This window comes from Tenebrio molitor, chromosome 5 (genome assembly GCF_963966145.1).
Source record: "Tenebrio molitor chromosome 5, icTenMoli1.1, whole genome shotgun sequence".
Classification (NCBI taxonomy): domain Eukaryota; kingdom Metazoa; phylum Arthropoda; class Insecta; order Coleoptera; family Tenebrionidae; genus Tenebrio; species Tenebrio molitor.
In genome coordinates this window covers 6260730-6275273 of record NC_091050.1, presented here as the reverse complement: position 1 = coordinate 6275273, position 14544 = coordinate 6260730, and the positions used below count along the sequence as shown (strand labels likewise).

General features: G+C 33.5%; 1 protein-coding gene across 1 annotated transcript; it reads left to right on the top strand.

The window, feature by feature from the left end:
* The first annotated feature begins 611 nt into the window (after nt 1–611).
* Nucleotides 612–13521, top strand: RasGAP1 (Ras GTPase activating protein 1). Its single transcript, XM_069047036.1, has 11 exons — nt 612–969; nt 1199–1319; nt 1377–2003; nt 8062–8254; nt 8306–8454; nt 10565–10985; nt 11043–11278; nt 11728–11834; nt 11897–12140; nt 12196–12519; nt 12573–13521. The coding sequence occupies exons 1-11, from the start codon at nt 921–923 to the stop codon at nt 12646–12648; spliced, it is 2547 nt and encodes an 848-aa protein (XP_068903137.1). The 5' UTR covers nt 612–920; the 3' UTR covers nt 12649–13521.
* The last annotated feature ends 1023 nt before the right edge of the window (nt 13522–14544 follow it).

The following is a 14544-nucleotide window of genomic DNA, read 5'->3' as shown; positions in this document are numbered from 1 at the left end:
TAAAAATACATTCGCAAAAATACTATTTTAGATGCCAACAGACCTAACTGTGATGGCAATAACTTTTCAGTAAAATGTACGTTCAAATAAACATACAGGTCAGGACGGGTTTGTTTCATTTCCGGTTAAACAGGAAATGTTACAAGCAATACACTTGCTCAAAAAATGATTTTTAATTCTTTGATAATTTTTACGTCTAATTAGATTTTGTTGTGGCTAGTTTTCTTTTCGGAAAAAGGTGACAATAGCTGTGTTCTATTTGTTGCGACTGACAACCAGTAAAAGTGTTGCCATTTTTGCTAAAAATATGTCAATAAAAATTGTCGATTTGGGTCATTGATCAGAGAGAGTTGAAATAATAAGAACGATAGCAGAAGTGGCGTAGGCGCGACATGAGTAATATTGTGAAAATTAATCTAATCGAAATGAAGTCTGGGAGGCTCAATTGTGATCTTCCCGTCCCGAAGGCGGAAGAGCCGGCCCTGGAATCTCCCGACACCGAATAATTCCACGTGCTATCACGGTCATGAAATTTGTATTAATTAATCGCAATGGATGAGTTATGGGAACGCGGTGTGCTTTTTCTGTTCATTCATACACTTGGAACTTGCGTAGTGCGCTGTTTGCGCTACTTTGTAACGATTTGCCCCGGCTGCCGTATGCAGTTTCGTGTCGCCTTCCTCGTCGGTTCATTCATAAAATCCAGTGGTGAATAACACCAAGCACGTGTCAACCAGCCCCGAAGCCTCCCATTGACTTCTTGCGACTACCCTGAAAAAAATGGCGCCTTTTTTAATGTAGAACTGGTAGTTCAGGTCAAGTTGGCTGAATAACTGGCCGACTCGATTCGGTCCACTGTACTGTACTCATGTCAAACCGATCCATTCATTTTTTCAAGAGAACATGGAGTAGACAGAAACATGGCGGACGTCGCAGTGAGAGTTGAGGAAAGGCTTAAAATCAAAATCGGTACGTACCCTAGTTTAATTAGTTTATTTACACGCCACATTTACAATAATCCAGTCTGCTCGGCAATTAACACCAACGTGAGAGATCACTTTTTGTTATTTTACGTCAACCGATGCTTTGTTGACATTTTGAGGTTCAAACACTTGGCAGGTGGTAACAATTTTTTAAACCATCCCTCCAAAATAACTGACTGGTGCCCCATTTCATCCCCAAAACTGCGTATTTACAGGAGAAGCCAAACAATTGCAACCTAGATCAAATTTATCTTCGGTAGCTAGAGATGTGTACTGCACCTTGTCCCTCGATCAAGAAGAAATTTACAGAACCAAAACAGCAGAGAAAAGTCTCAAGTAAGTACAAACCAAAATTAAACCGTCGCAAGTCGAATAAAATTTCGTCGTTTTTAGCCCCTTCTTCGGCGAAGAGTACCAGTTTGAAGTTCCCCGGGACTTCCGTTTTATATCGATTTACCTGTTTGATAGAGACAAGCATCTCAAGCAGAATAAAGTTTTGGGCAAAGTTGCCATAAAGCGCGAGGAATTGGCTTCATACAACAACAAAGATCATTGGTTTGCGATTAAAGCAGTTGACGCTGATTCAGAAGTCCAGGGGAAGGTTAATATCGAGCTGAAGTTCACCTCAAGTTATCAAAAAAATAAAACCGTGACCAGTTACTCGCGTAACGATCGTCTGTTGGTGCAGGTTGTGAAGTGTTTGGATTTGACGCTAAAAAACGGTGCTTGTGATCCTTATGCTGTGGCTTGTGTGACTTACACGAACCGTAAAACTGTGTCAAAGAGGACTAAAGTTAGGAAAAAAACGACGTGCCCGCAGTTCGACGAAGTGTTGACATTTGACGGGTGCGAGGGTAGAGATAAAGATGGATTGTGTGGTGATGGTGAAGTGGAAATTTGTGAATTGAATGTGTCTATTTGGCATGATGCACCTGGAATGGGGGATGATGTGTTTTTGGGTGAGGTGCGAGTGCAGCTGAGCGGGATACAGCAGCAAAATGCCGCTCCTAGAAACGCCTGGTAAGTAAAGTACCCAAGAATTATTTTTTGCACCACTTAAATCCCAAACGAATATTTTAGCCTATTTCATTATGTATATTTTTTATTGCAACCTTTTATTTGTTAAAAATGTATAAACAGTTATTTATGTAACAAGTGAGTAAAGTAATACTTTTTTTTTACGAGAAGGAAACCTTGCCGAGTAAGAAATACTCATTTTCATATGAGTAGCTCTGTCAGATCACTTTTCAGGTATGAGGCCGAAATTTGAAGCACGAGGCGTTAGCCAAGTGTTGCAAAACAGGCCGAATATATGAAAACTGACAGCGCACGAATATTGGATAATATTTGACTAACGAGTTGCATACAAAAATTTTTTAGCGTCCGTTATTAAATGCACAAGTTTTTCCAGGCGCCCGCTCATGTGTTTACACATCCATTGATAACGAAGCACGAAAAAAAGAATTACTCAATTAAAATACTCGAATGAAAAACATAAAAACTGTATGAAAACAGGGGTCGTTCTTTCTCCAAAAAAACTGTATAGTTTTTATCACAAAAATATTTTCACTCACACTTTCTTTTCAATTGATGATTATTTCATTGAGCGAAGTGTAAAATTAGGGGTTAGAAAAATGTAAAAAAAATACGATTAAAAAAAGATCAATATGTAATAGTTATTTATTTCATACTGTCCGGTAGATGCTCCATTGCATCATCAATTGAGTCCGGTAGGTGAGTTATAACAGTATCAGAGCCGGAAAGTGTCACTTAGCAACACCTACCGGACTGTTTTCCTTTTATAAAAAGTCAAAAAATATTCGATCTAAAAAACAATAGCAACGGCCGTTGCCACAGGAAAAAAGGTGATGCTATTTTCACAATATAATGTGATTTTTTAATTTTTGAAATAAAATAATGATGCACAAGAGACTTCCAGTATGAAATAAAATACGTTACGATATACATCCGGTAGTACTTGTAACAGGCAGATGATCTTGATGATGATGATGATGACCCTGAGGAACAAGAGGAAACTTCTCAAGAGGAATTCCCGAATTCATAAACTCTGATTAATTCAGCTCATTTATCCCGTTCGATCCAGATCATTCGGGTCCGTCTACGTTACAAAGAGATCAAAAAGAGTAAAACAGTAAACTTCTACTGTATCGTGGACTATGCCCACTGGGGACACCACCTCAAAAAAAAACGCACCCTATTGCTCTACCTCTATGGTGGTGTGAAAAAGAATAAAAAGTACAAAAATAAAAGAAATTCTCGATTTCTACACACTGTAACTACGAAACTATTGATCTGACAAAAAAACATAAAGAACAAAAAATTTAGAGAATTGCATGCTCTACATTTTCTATAATAACTTAGATAGAGGTATCTCGCACGGATAATGAAAAATCGCAAAAATGTGATTTTGCACTCCTATTCTCCAATATGGCGGGGCGAGCGGCAACCCCCCAAGGTCGCAAACTCAACAATATTAATAATATGCCTAATAGAAGATACCTGCCAAGTATAAACTTAAAAAAAACTCCCTATTGATTGGACTATTTCATTCGTGTGATACAAATGTTTCGAGACTGTTATATCTCATCGCCAATGTGGCAAAATAAATATTTAACAATTGTAACTTCCGTAAAGGTGTTAATTATTTGAAATGCTGATAATCACGTTCAGTGGTTTTGGTTAAGGGCAACAAGAGTTATTTGAATTTGGTACAAATACCCATTTTGAAATGGTTTTTTTTTAATGACGAGATCGTGCCCAATTTGATTATCTTTTATTTATCATTGTAATCTCGATTTATCACCGGCAGTGTTTCATTTTGTTATATGTATTGTTAAGATAGCGGTTGGGTATGTACCGAAAGGCTTTTACTGGCAATTTCACTGAATAATTTTCCCATAAAATCGTGCAAGCACAGTTTACAAAAAACCTGTCGTAATTGATGATAACTGTTTGACATACAGGATGTGCGTTATTACGAGTATTAATTATTGTAACTAAACATCTATCCGATGTTTCATAATTAAAATTGATTAACTGGACCGACTTTGAGGTAGGGGATTTTTCTCGTAATGAAATATGTAAGTAGGTATTGGTACCGTAGGGATCTCGGAGAACGTGAAATTTTTTTGTTAATTATCATTTTCCCATTATTGATGTTGTTAATCCAAGGTAACAATTATTCTGAATTATGTACTACACATTTGACCCATATTTGTATTAAATTACCTAACGGAAAAACTTAATCCGAGTCAGTTTGATTCAAAAATTATGTTAATGACCGTGAGATTACCATTGCAACTGTAAGGTTTATGTCGGTGACGAATTTCGCGTAGGATCAAATACATGATCGTATCCGTTCTTCATGATTCATAAACCATGACTTCTAGGGAAACATTCGGTCGAAAAAAAAACTGCAGTCATTGCACTTCTACCTCTGGAAGTTCAGAATTTCGTGCACTCTCTTCACAAAAATACATCATTATTTCAAGCCTTGACTGACTATTCGTATTTGTAGCTGCCAACATTATTCATTTTGTTGGTTTATTTGTGTTGAATAAGTTTCAATACATTTCCGTGGTTATTTTATTTTACAATTTTTAACTATGCCAGTTAATTCAATTATCAGGAGCGATGTCGGTACAGCGTTACGACAGGTAATTACTAATTCTGGTTTGACAACATATTCTTTTTTAATCAAAACTAGCTCGCTTCGGCGATAGTAATTGCCGATATTCCCACCATATTGATTATCGAGTGACAATTCTTCATTCAAAAGAATATGTTCAATACAACAGAACGTTGTAAGTGAACTAACTACATAGTATTAAACGAATTGACGCAAAATCAATCAAAATCAATGCGTTCTGCATTCTCAAACGTGAGAGTCGTCAAGCAGAATATGTATGTAATAAGTTACTTAAAAAAATTGAGTTGGCCATCATGCCCCTCATAGATTTGTAAACTAGTCCTAGACTGTGTAACAAATTTTTTTGTAGTTAAGACGACGATAAGAATGTGGAACCTACCTAATTTGAAGTTTCCGTCTGATAACGCAATTCTTAGTCACATGAATGAATAATCTCTACTGATAATCGCATAAATAGAACGGATTTTAAAATGCCCCGTGAAATTTAGAAAATTCAAGCTCTCTTTGGTGGAAATTCAGTTCCATAAACAAATTTAGTTGTCGACATTATTTTTAGATTTCTCTGTGAAAATTAAGATGAAATGAAAATTAAAGAAAATTGAAAATAACTCGGCCACAAAGAAGAACGCAAAGAGAGAGAGAGAGAGGGAAAATGTGTTGCCAAATCTTTTCTTATTTATCTTGTTTTGATAAGGCCCATATTAAAAATATGTTTAGTAGTAATTTTGCTTGTTGTTTACAGTATGGTTCCATTGATAAAAGTTTCAATAATAAATTTGAGAATTCATTATTGACTTTGTTTATGATGTAACTTTAACAGTTATATCTAGAGCGCTGATAAAAAAGTATTTATTTTTTCAAAAAAAACACCTACAATAAGCAAAAAAGTACCAAAAAGAGGCAAAAAAGCACGAAAAAAAAAACATGTCAACATAATAAAATTAATAAAACACCCTTCTTTATTGAACATTATTACCTATTTCCTAAAACGAAACAGTCATTATACAACTATGTACGAAACACACTTACGAGTAAAAGAGAATTTATATGTAAAACAATAACTCAAACAAAATCCTTCCTTGTGGTGCAATTATTAACTTATTTGTATAAATAGTTATCGTTAGAGATCTAAAAAGAAACGTAACATTATTATTGCAATAGGGTTTTTAAGAATTCAAATAAATATCTAAATAAAATATAGGAACAAAACAAAAATGCCCATTTTTTTTTTTTTTAGAAAAATCAATAATGTTAACAAGAAAAAATATTACTATGTATTAAAAAATATACATATTTAACGTCCTTTCCAGACTAAAAAATATTTTTAAAAATCTGTGCCTTAGTTCGTTTTATGTAAGTAGATACATATGTATTATGAAAACTCCTATCTACAGGCTGTTTGATAAAAAACGCCTCAACCCATAACTTTTTTATTTATTATCCGATTTCAATGAACAAAAAAACCGAAGATATGGTTTTTCATGCGTTACGAAGCAGCCATAAAATATTTTTTTTTGCGTTATTTTCAATAGCTTACGATACTCAACTTTTTTTTTTTAATGGACTCATGTAGTTTTTTAGGCTCAGTCTGATAAAGTTTTTTTTTCTGAATCTAACTATGTATTAAAAGTTATCGTTTGGTCCATAACTGACTGAAAAAAAAAACAATTTTTAATTGTGGTTCAGTTTATTATGAAATTTTCAAGTGTGCCGTGAAAAACAATTGGAATACAAATAGCAACAAATGTCAAGTGTGAGTTTGAAAATTTTCAGGTGCAATCTTGAAGAGTTTTATTATTATTTTCTTGGAAAACATAAATAATAATAATAAAAATTATTATTTTTTTTATACTTATAATTTTTTCTATTAACTTTTTGTTTTTGACTAATTACGATTTTTATTACACTCGAACATAAAATAATAGTCAAATGACTGCAAATGACTGACAATGTTATTTTATACTTACATAAAAAAAAGTTTAAAAAAGCAGATGAAAACTTCTAAGCTGACGTTTAGATGACATTTATCGTACTTTGTATTCCGATTGTTTTTCACGGCACTCTTAAACATTTTATAATAAGCTGAACCACAAAAAAATGTTTTTTTTTTTCAATTAGCTGTGAACCAGAAAAAAAAACCTTACCAGACCAAGCCTAAAAAACTACGTGTCCATTTAAAAAAAAAAAAGTTGACTATCGTTAGCTATTGAAGATAACGCCAAAAAAAATCCATTTTATGGCTGTTTTGTAGCGCTTGAAAAACCATATCTTTGATTTTTTTGTTCATTGAAATCGGGTAATAAATAACAAAGTTATGGGTTGAGGCAGTTTTCATCAAACAGCCTGTATAAATACCAAGTTAGTAAGAATAGAAATAAAATAATAGTTCATTTTGATTTTCATGTTTAAGAGTTACAAAATTCACCGAGAAGAAAATTTTGTACTTGTTTCATTAATTACGTCTCCCGAGATGTTACATAAACGATCTTATCATAAAATGTGGTCTGCCTAAAAATGGAAAATTCAGTAATTAATCAAGACTGGACAATTTTAATTTTTGAGGTCGCATTCTTGACATGAATCCAGCAAAATTGTCTTTCAAAGAAATGTCACTTGTTTAAGTCCCACAATGCAAGCAAGAATTTGCAGAATTCATTAACTTCCGAGAACTAAATTGGAATTTCATGAATTGTTAATTATATTTTCTATTGTTTTTTATTATTGTTTTGACGGTAGGAGCATATTGTTGTAAAATGAAAGCTGTTTGTGTTGGATCAATGAGTGTCGTAAACGGAGTCGTAAACTTAAGTGATTCAATGACTAATTAATTAAATCACAGATGTGAGGAGTGAGTAATAATAATTTTTAATAAGTGGTCAACGCCAAGAATGTACCATAAAAACCTGCGGTTTCTGTACCCCTGAAAATGCATAGGCGTCATACGTTGGTGACACGAATAGATAAAGCAATCTGAATTTATTCTGATGTGGTCCACTGTGATACGAAATTTTTTTGGAACAACTCAGAAAGTTCATCCTTTCGAAGTAATAATAACTGTACAATGAAATAATGGTACAAAGGCCAAGTCATAGACCGAGACTTTCATTGTCAATGCACATTTAAGTGCACACTACAGGTGCTGCTATTGTTTTTAATTGTTATAGTGTTTGAATATTTCATTAAACGAAATAAAGAAGTTATTGCTATTTCCGAATGAATGAAATTCTTAGTAGAATGTGGTTTGTTATATCATTCGGACGTTGTTTTCGCATGAAAAGTGATTTAATAACTGAAATGTGCCATTTTTTTGCATTAGCAAAAATGTGTATTGAGTCACCGCCACCGTAGCGATGTTTTTTCCGGTTTATCGAACGACTTTTTGGAAATAACGTTTGAAATGTGTTTCAGGTATTTCCTGCAGCCTAGATCGGCAAAAAACCGTCCGTCCTTTACGTACTCAACGCCTCCCGGCACCAGACTGTCCAAAGATAATTCCCTTGGATCTCTGCGACTCCAAGTTCAGTACAACGAGGATAGAGTCTTCCCCGCAGAAATTTATGAATCGCTTAGAAATTTATTGCTAAAGAGTGTTCAAACTAAGGTTAATTTTCACCATTCTCGGTCTTACATGAAACTGAACGTGTCCTTTCAGCCGATCACGTCGAGCGCCGTGTATGTGCTGGGCGAGATCATATCGAGCAAGATGGAAATTGCGCAACCTTTGGTCAGGATATTCATGCATCATGGCCAAATTGTTCCTATGATCAAGGCTTTGGCCGATGCCGAAATTTCAATGTTGACGTAAGTGGTAGCAGTTACTTCAGATTAACTGTTGGTTTGTTAGTTAGTTAACTAGAATAGCGTAATGGACGTTACATGTTACGCTTGTTTGACATGTACGGCAGGAATTCCAAATTGATGTAAATACGCCGATGATGGTACCACTATCGCCATTTTTTTTTTTTTTTTTTTGTAAATACATATACCCCAATATTACGTATGTTAGTAAAGTTGCATGGAAGTATGTATGTCTAATGTGATCATTTTGAAAATTCTTGACAATAATTTTCTTGATTAAACCTTAAAAAATGCAAAAGCAATAAACTATGACTACGAATTTTTGGAACTTCATTAGAACTGTAAAAAATGTTGAAAAGAGTACTTTACAGGCAAGTGTACAAAACCGAAGCTCGAGTGCTGTAACAACACGACCATGTAAAGTGTTTTTTCAGTATGAGCAAAACACTATACGATATTGATTAAAGCACATCTACTTCTGTTAAGAGTGGTGAAAAAAACATTTTTTTTTCTATATTTGTGTTTGTTTTTATTATTTTGTCGCCGTATGATAGTGATATTTACAATTTTAGGTCACTATAAACAGCTCTACATTTGACTCAGAAATATAATTATTTAATGGTAATCGCAGGAAAAACAACTACATATTTGATTAGTTAAAACAATCAGGAATATCATATAAAAATAATTATTTAACGAGTTACAATATTACCGCAATGTAAATAACTTGAGTAAGTTAATATAAGGCTATATCTCAAATCCTGATAAGTGGGTTTTACAAGATAGTTGTACTATATAATCAATTCATTCATCAATGTTGGAAATTCATTCATTTTTGAAATTAAAAGGTTGCGGTGAAATAATTTCAATATCAATATTTAAACAAATATGCAACAATGCAAAATATAAAACACTTTATTTGGATTGGAGTCAACATTACTTAAAATTTGCTTGAAAACAAAATGAAGTTGATTTAGCAAAATTTTGGCGTTTGAGTTTAAATACCTTCATTTTATTTTTATGTAACAAAATAACTGTCTTGCGTAAGGAGGAAACATTTTATTCAGTATCATTCGAGTACACGGGTTTAACATTTCTGCTACTCCACTGCGATTATTTACAGATAATTACGTAAAGAATGTGAACAAACAGTTTACGTATTATTTCACAAAATATATTTGTTTGTTTTGATATAAATAAAATCAGAAAAAAAAAACGAATACGCATCCAGGTGATACGAGTATATTACTTACTGTAAATAATGGGGAATTCACCTTTTCATCTGTTTTCACGCAAAATGAGATTGTATCTGTGTAGCCGGAAAATACATATTTTAAGTTATTAAATACTTTGATGGCTCAAGAACAACACACTTAATAAATTATTGACTGAGTTGTCTTAACTGAATGAAGCGAAAATGATATATTTTATAACAGAATTTGGAGAAACAACATTTTTTCCGTGACCTCAACCAAGCTTGAGCTTTGTCATTTTGTGATTATGGAACGAGCAAGTTATCATAAAATCGTTATTATTTCGCCGTATTTTATGAACACTGTAATGGCCGCGTTTCCGGCCACCTCATAAATTTAAATTTCCACCTTCTCAAATAGAACGAGCATACAGTCGCGCAATTAGTAGGTATCGATTCTACAAACGTGGGTGCAGTCTACACAATCAAATATTTATACACACACACACACAAAGTTACGAAACGGTGGGTGGCCCCTCTCTCTTGAATGGAATACGTGTGGGTTTCGTACGTTTTCTGCGCCGCCAAGGGGTGAGGGCGGTGGTTGTTTTCATTCATAAAATTTGCTGCGTGGGTGCAATTTTCTCTTTTCGTTATTGCCGCCCCCGAGCTCTATCGATCCGTTCACATAAAAATTTTAGCTTAGCAAAACCCTTTTAATTACCGTGTAATTAGTTGCTTCGCCTAGTTTTACGCTTCGAAGGTTTAAAAATTCCATTTTGATAAGTAGAATACTTGCTGGGCGACGGTGCATGAATTGTATTGACGCAACAAGCCTTTTTTATTATGTGGACTCTACCTTCTTCAATAAATCTTAATATTTGTTTGTTTGTCTTATTCACCGTTTGTTGTATTTTTTAGTGATCCAACGACAATATTCCGCGGTAATACTCTGGTATCGAAAATGATGGATGAAGCGATGCGCCTCATCGGTCTCCAGTATCTGCATAAAACTTTACGTCCAACAATAGAGCTCATTTTCAATGAAAGAAAACCATGCGAAATTGATCCAACACGCGTCCGTGATTCCAACACCGTCCAAACGAACCTTAACAATCTCAAAACTTACGTTCTTAAGGTTTTTAAAGCGATAACTCAAAGCGCAGTTCACTGTCCAGCTCTCATGTGCCAGATATTCTATAATCTCAAAGAATGTGCTATGAAACATTTCCCTGAAAACAAAGAAGTGAGATATTCCGTGATTTCTGGATTTATTTTTCTAAGATTTTTTGCACCAGCGATCCTAGGACCGCGACTGTTCGATCTAACTAATGAACAAATCGTGAGTATTAATGTAACTTCAAAATAGATTTTTTGTTAACACTTTTTGCTATTTCAGGATAATCAAATAAACAGAACGCTGACGTTGATTTCAAAGACCATTCAGTCTCTAGGAAACCTAGTAAGTTGCAGATCGAGCCAACAAGTTTGCAAAGAGGAGTACATGGAATCGTTGTATAAAGAATTCTACACTGAAACCCATGTCACAGCAGTCCGACAGTTTCTAGAAATAATTTCGGCTATTTCTAATCCGGAGACTCGAGATAATGATACTCCAGTAACTTTAAAAGAGGGGTAAGATCTTGATGCTAAATTGTAAATGTAGAAATTAACATTTTTGTCTAACACTGCTGCGAATAGGGAAGTTAAAAGGTTAGTCTGATCGTTCTATTGCCTGTTTGACAAATTATATGTTTATATTAAAAAACTCTGCTTAAGAATTATTTTTTTATTTTAATTTTAATTTGAAAACATTAGTTTTACTCGTTAACTGAACGTCAATAGCTAATAGTTTTGGATTTTGTATGTACCCGTATATAAATATGTTCTTACTCGAAAGTACTTGCTGAAATTTGAATGTGTGTGAAAACTGAAAACGGACACTTAACAAGCGTTTTAGACTTTAGAGTAATTCTTATTGATGTTTTTATAGGTATGAAAATAGTTGAGAGCGAGTTACTAATTTTTTAAATTTTGGTAAATGTACAGCTAAATATTATTCATATTTATTTTTCGTTCCACAGACTGATGATTAAACGTGCTCAAGGAAGGAAAAGATTTGGTCGAAAAAATTTCAAACAAAGGTATTTCAAGTTGACAACTCACAGCTTAAGTTATGCGAAAAGTAGAGGTATGGTGTTTGTTTGACTTGTTACAGAGCATTATAATATTTAATAAAATTATTTGACGCAGGTAAGGAGGCCCTGTGTCAGATACCGCTGTCAAATATTTTAGCTGTAGAGAGGCTAACGGAAAAGTCGTTTAAGATGAAAAATATGTTTCAAATCGTCCAAGGTGAGAGAACTTTGTACGTTCAGGCCGCAAATTGCGTTGAAGAAAAAGAATGGGTGGACTTGCTCACAAAAATGTGTCAGACGAACCAGAATAGGTTGAACCAGTATCATCCGTCCGCTTTTATCAACGGCAAGTGGTCATGGTAAGTAAAGCCACCCAATGTCGATGTACTGTTCGAAACAAAACGTCTGTTGCAGTTGCGAATCTCTGAATGAATTAGCTTCCGGGTGCAGCAAAGTATCTTCAATTGACAGCAACACTTTCCACATGACTTTAGATCCCGAAAGGGAACTGCAAAGGATTCATTCGCTAATAATCGGACACATAAAACAATTGGAAATAATTATGTATCAGCCAGACACTCTCGTGAAAGGCATTTTACAGTTTAAATCTTACGGACTGGAAGATGTGAAGGAGTGCTACGTGGTGTTGCGAGAATTACGAGACGTCGCTTTAAAAATCGAAGCTAGACATAAAACTTACATGCGAACTTTAGCTAGAGATACAAAATATGGCAGTCTGTAAGTTTAACATCGATTGTAAATTGCTCGTTGTTATTTTAAATTTGTTTCAGAGCGGCCCCAATAGGTGATGATAATTATTTACTCGCATCAAGAATGAATCTTGATTCGTTATTATTAAGGCGATAATACTTCCGGCACTGTACAAATAAAATTGTAAAAATCTCAATTTGAAGACTGCAAAATTAATGTTAAGCAATTAAAGAACACCAGTGTATTATTCTAAAAGAAGTTTTAATCTTAATCTAACGTTGAGAGTTTTAAATTTATTTTTGATTAGTTGATAAGGTTTTAAAGACAATCAATTTGTTTTTCCAATGTATATTTATATTGTTTTTATTTTTATTTTTTTTTTTGTATTAAATGAGTACAAATCCTTTGTAAAAAGCGTGTCTTATACAAATACATCCTTATAATAATGTTCATGCAGGGTCGTAATTTTAAGAAAAGTTGAGAATTTATTATTATTTTTACTAACAATATTTTGTCCATTTAAAATAATAGGGGCAAGTTCTTTATAAGGATGATATTTTTTAGATACTGTAATTGTAATGTATAGTGTAAATATTTGTTAAAGGCCATAAACGCAGGGCATTTATAAATTGAAGTTCATTTATTTTTTGAATAATGTTTTGTTATCTGAATAACAGCTTTTTAATATTTTTTAATTTTATATTGACAAGTTTTTGTGAAAACATATGATATAATCCACGACCAGTTTACCGGTGTGAAACCCAAAATTTTAAGCAGTCTTAATTCAAACAGTAACCGCTTAGTAGCTAGACACTCCATATAGCCATTAGTAGAAAAACGGTAAATTTCATTTCATACTTTCCAATTTGGTGTTTTTTTAAATATATTTTCGCATTTATTGTACTATTAATAATTATCGTTTTTATTAACTTATTAACTTTTTGCAAAATTGTTTGAACTGTTTACGTTGATTTAAGTGTTATGAAAAATTTTAGAACGTATCTCAATAAATTTTATTATTTCATTTCAGTCGCTTGAGTTTTTATATTTTCTCGATACGAAAACCAATTCCTCTTGCACTCTACTTTTGACAATACAAAAAACGAAAATGTAAGAACATGCATGAAACAATTCATGTACGTTACACTTATTTATTGATAACTGCGAACATGAGAGTCGCAGTTTCCACAGAACTTTTGAACAGAACAAAACATAAGAAAGCTAAACGTGGATGTGTCAGTAGTAGCAGACGAACACTAGCATTTTACGGGACTTGAAAATGTACAGTCGCGAGCAATAAATTTTGATCGTCAATGTCATGTAAAAAATTAGGTTAGATTGTCACAAATTAAAAAAATTTCCCTGCTTGATTATGCCCATGTCAACAGTGTCAAAAAAATGACAATTAATGCCATATAACATGACGATAGGTTATGATATTTACGACTGTTGTTGTCGCAATGGAGCATTTTCCATTACATCAAAGAATGACATTGGCGACCAAAATTTATTTCTCCCGACTGTACAATATAAAACTTATGTAGAATACTTTCAAATATTAAAGCTCTGAAAGCCCTAACGGTCCCTTAAAAAGTCTACAGAAGCGTGTCAGTGTTTAAATCGAATCACAAGTTGACAACGTATTAATGACGGATCATAAAAAAAAATGCGGAAAAATCTAAACTTTCATATTTTTAAAAAGACTTCATTTACTTGTTTATAACTTTAATACTTTACCGGTAAATTGAAAGCCAAATCTTGTAATGAAATGGTACAGTGTAATAAAATTAACTAAAAGTCTGAAGATTAACTACGCAAGATGATGCCTTTTATTTCAATAGAAGTATAAAAGAGAAATAGTTGACATAATTGGGATTTGAATACAATATGAGGTGTAGCACGAGGCTATCGTCCTAGAAATATACTGGAACAAGTTACTACAAACTAAAAAAAGGATTAAAGCTGATCTGGAGAAATTATTTAGAAGAGGACAAGCAAAAAAGAGCTATTGCCCCCATTAAATAATAAAGTTGTCTGAAGAAATTCTCTTTA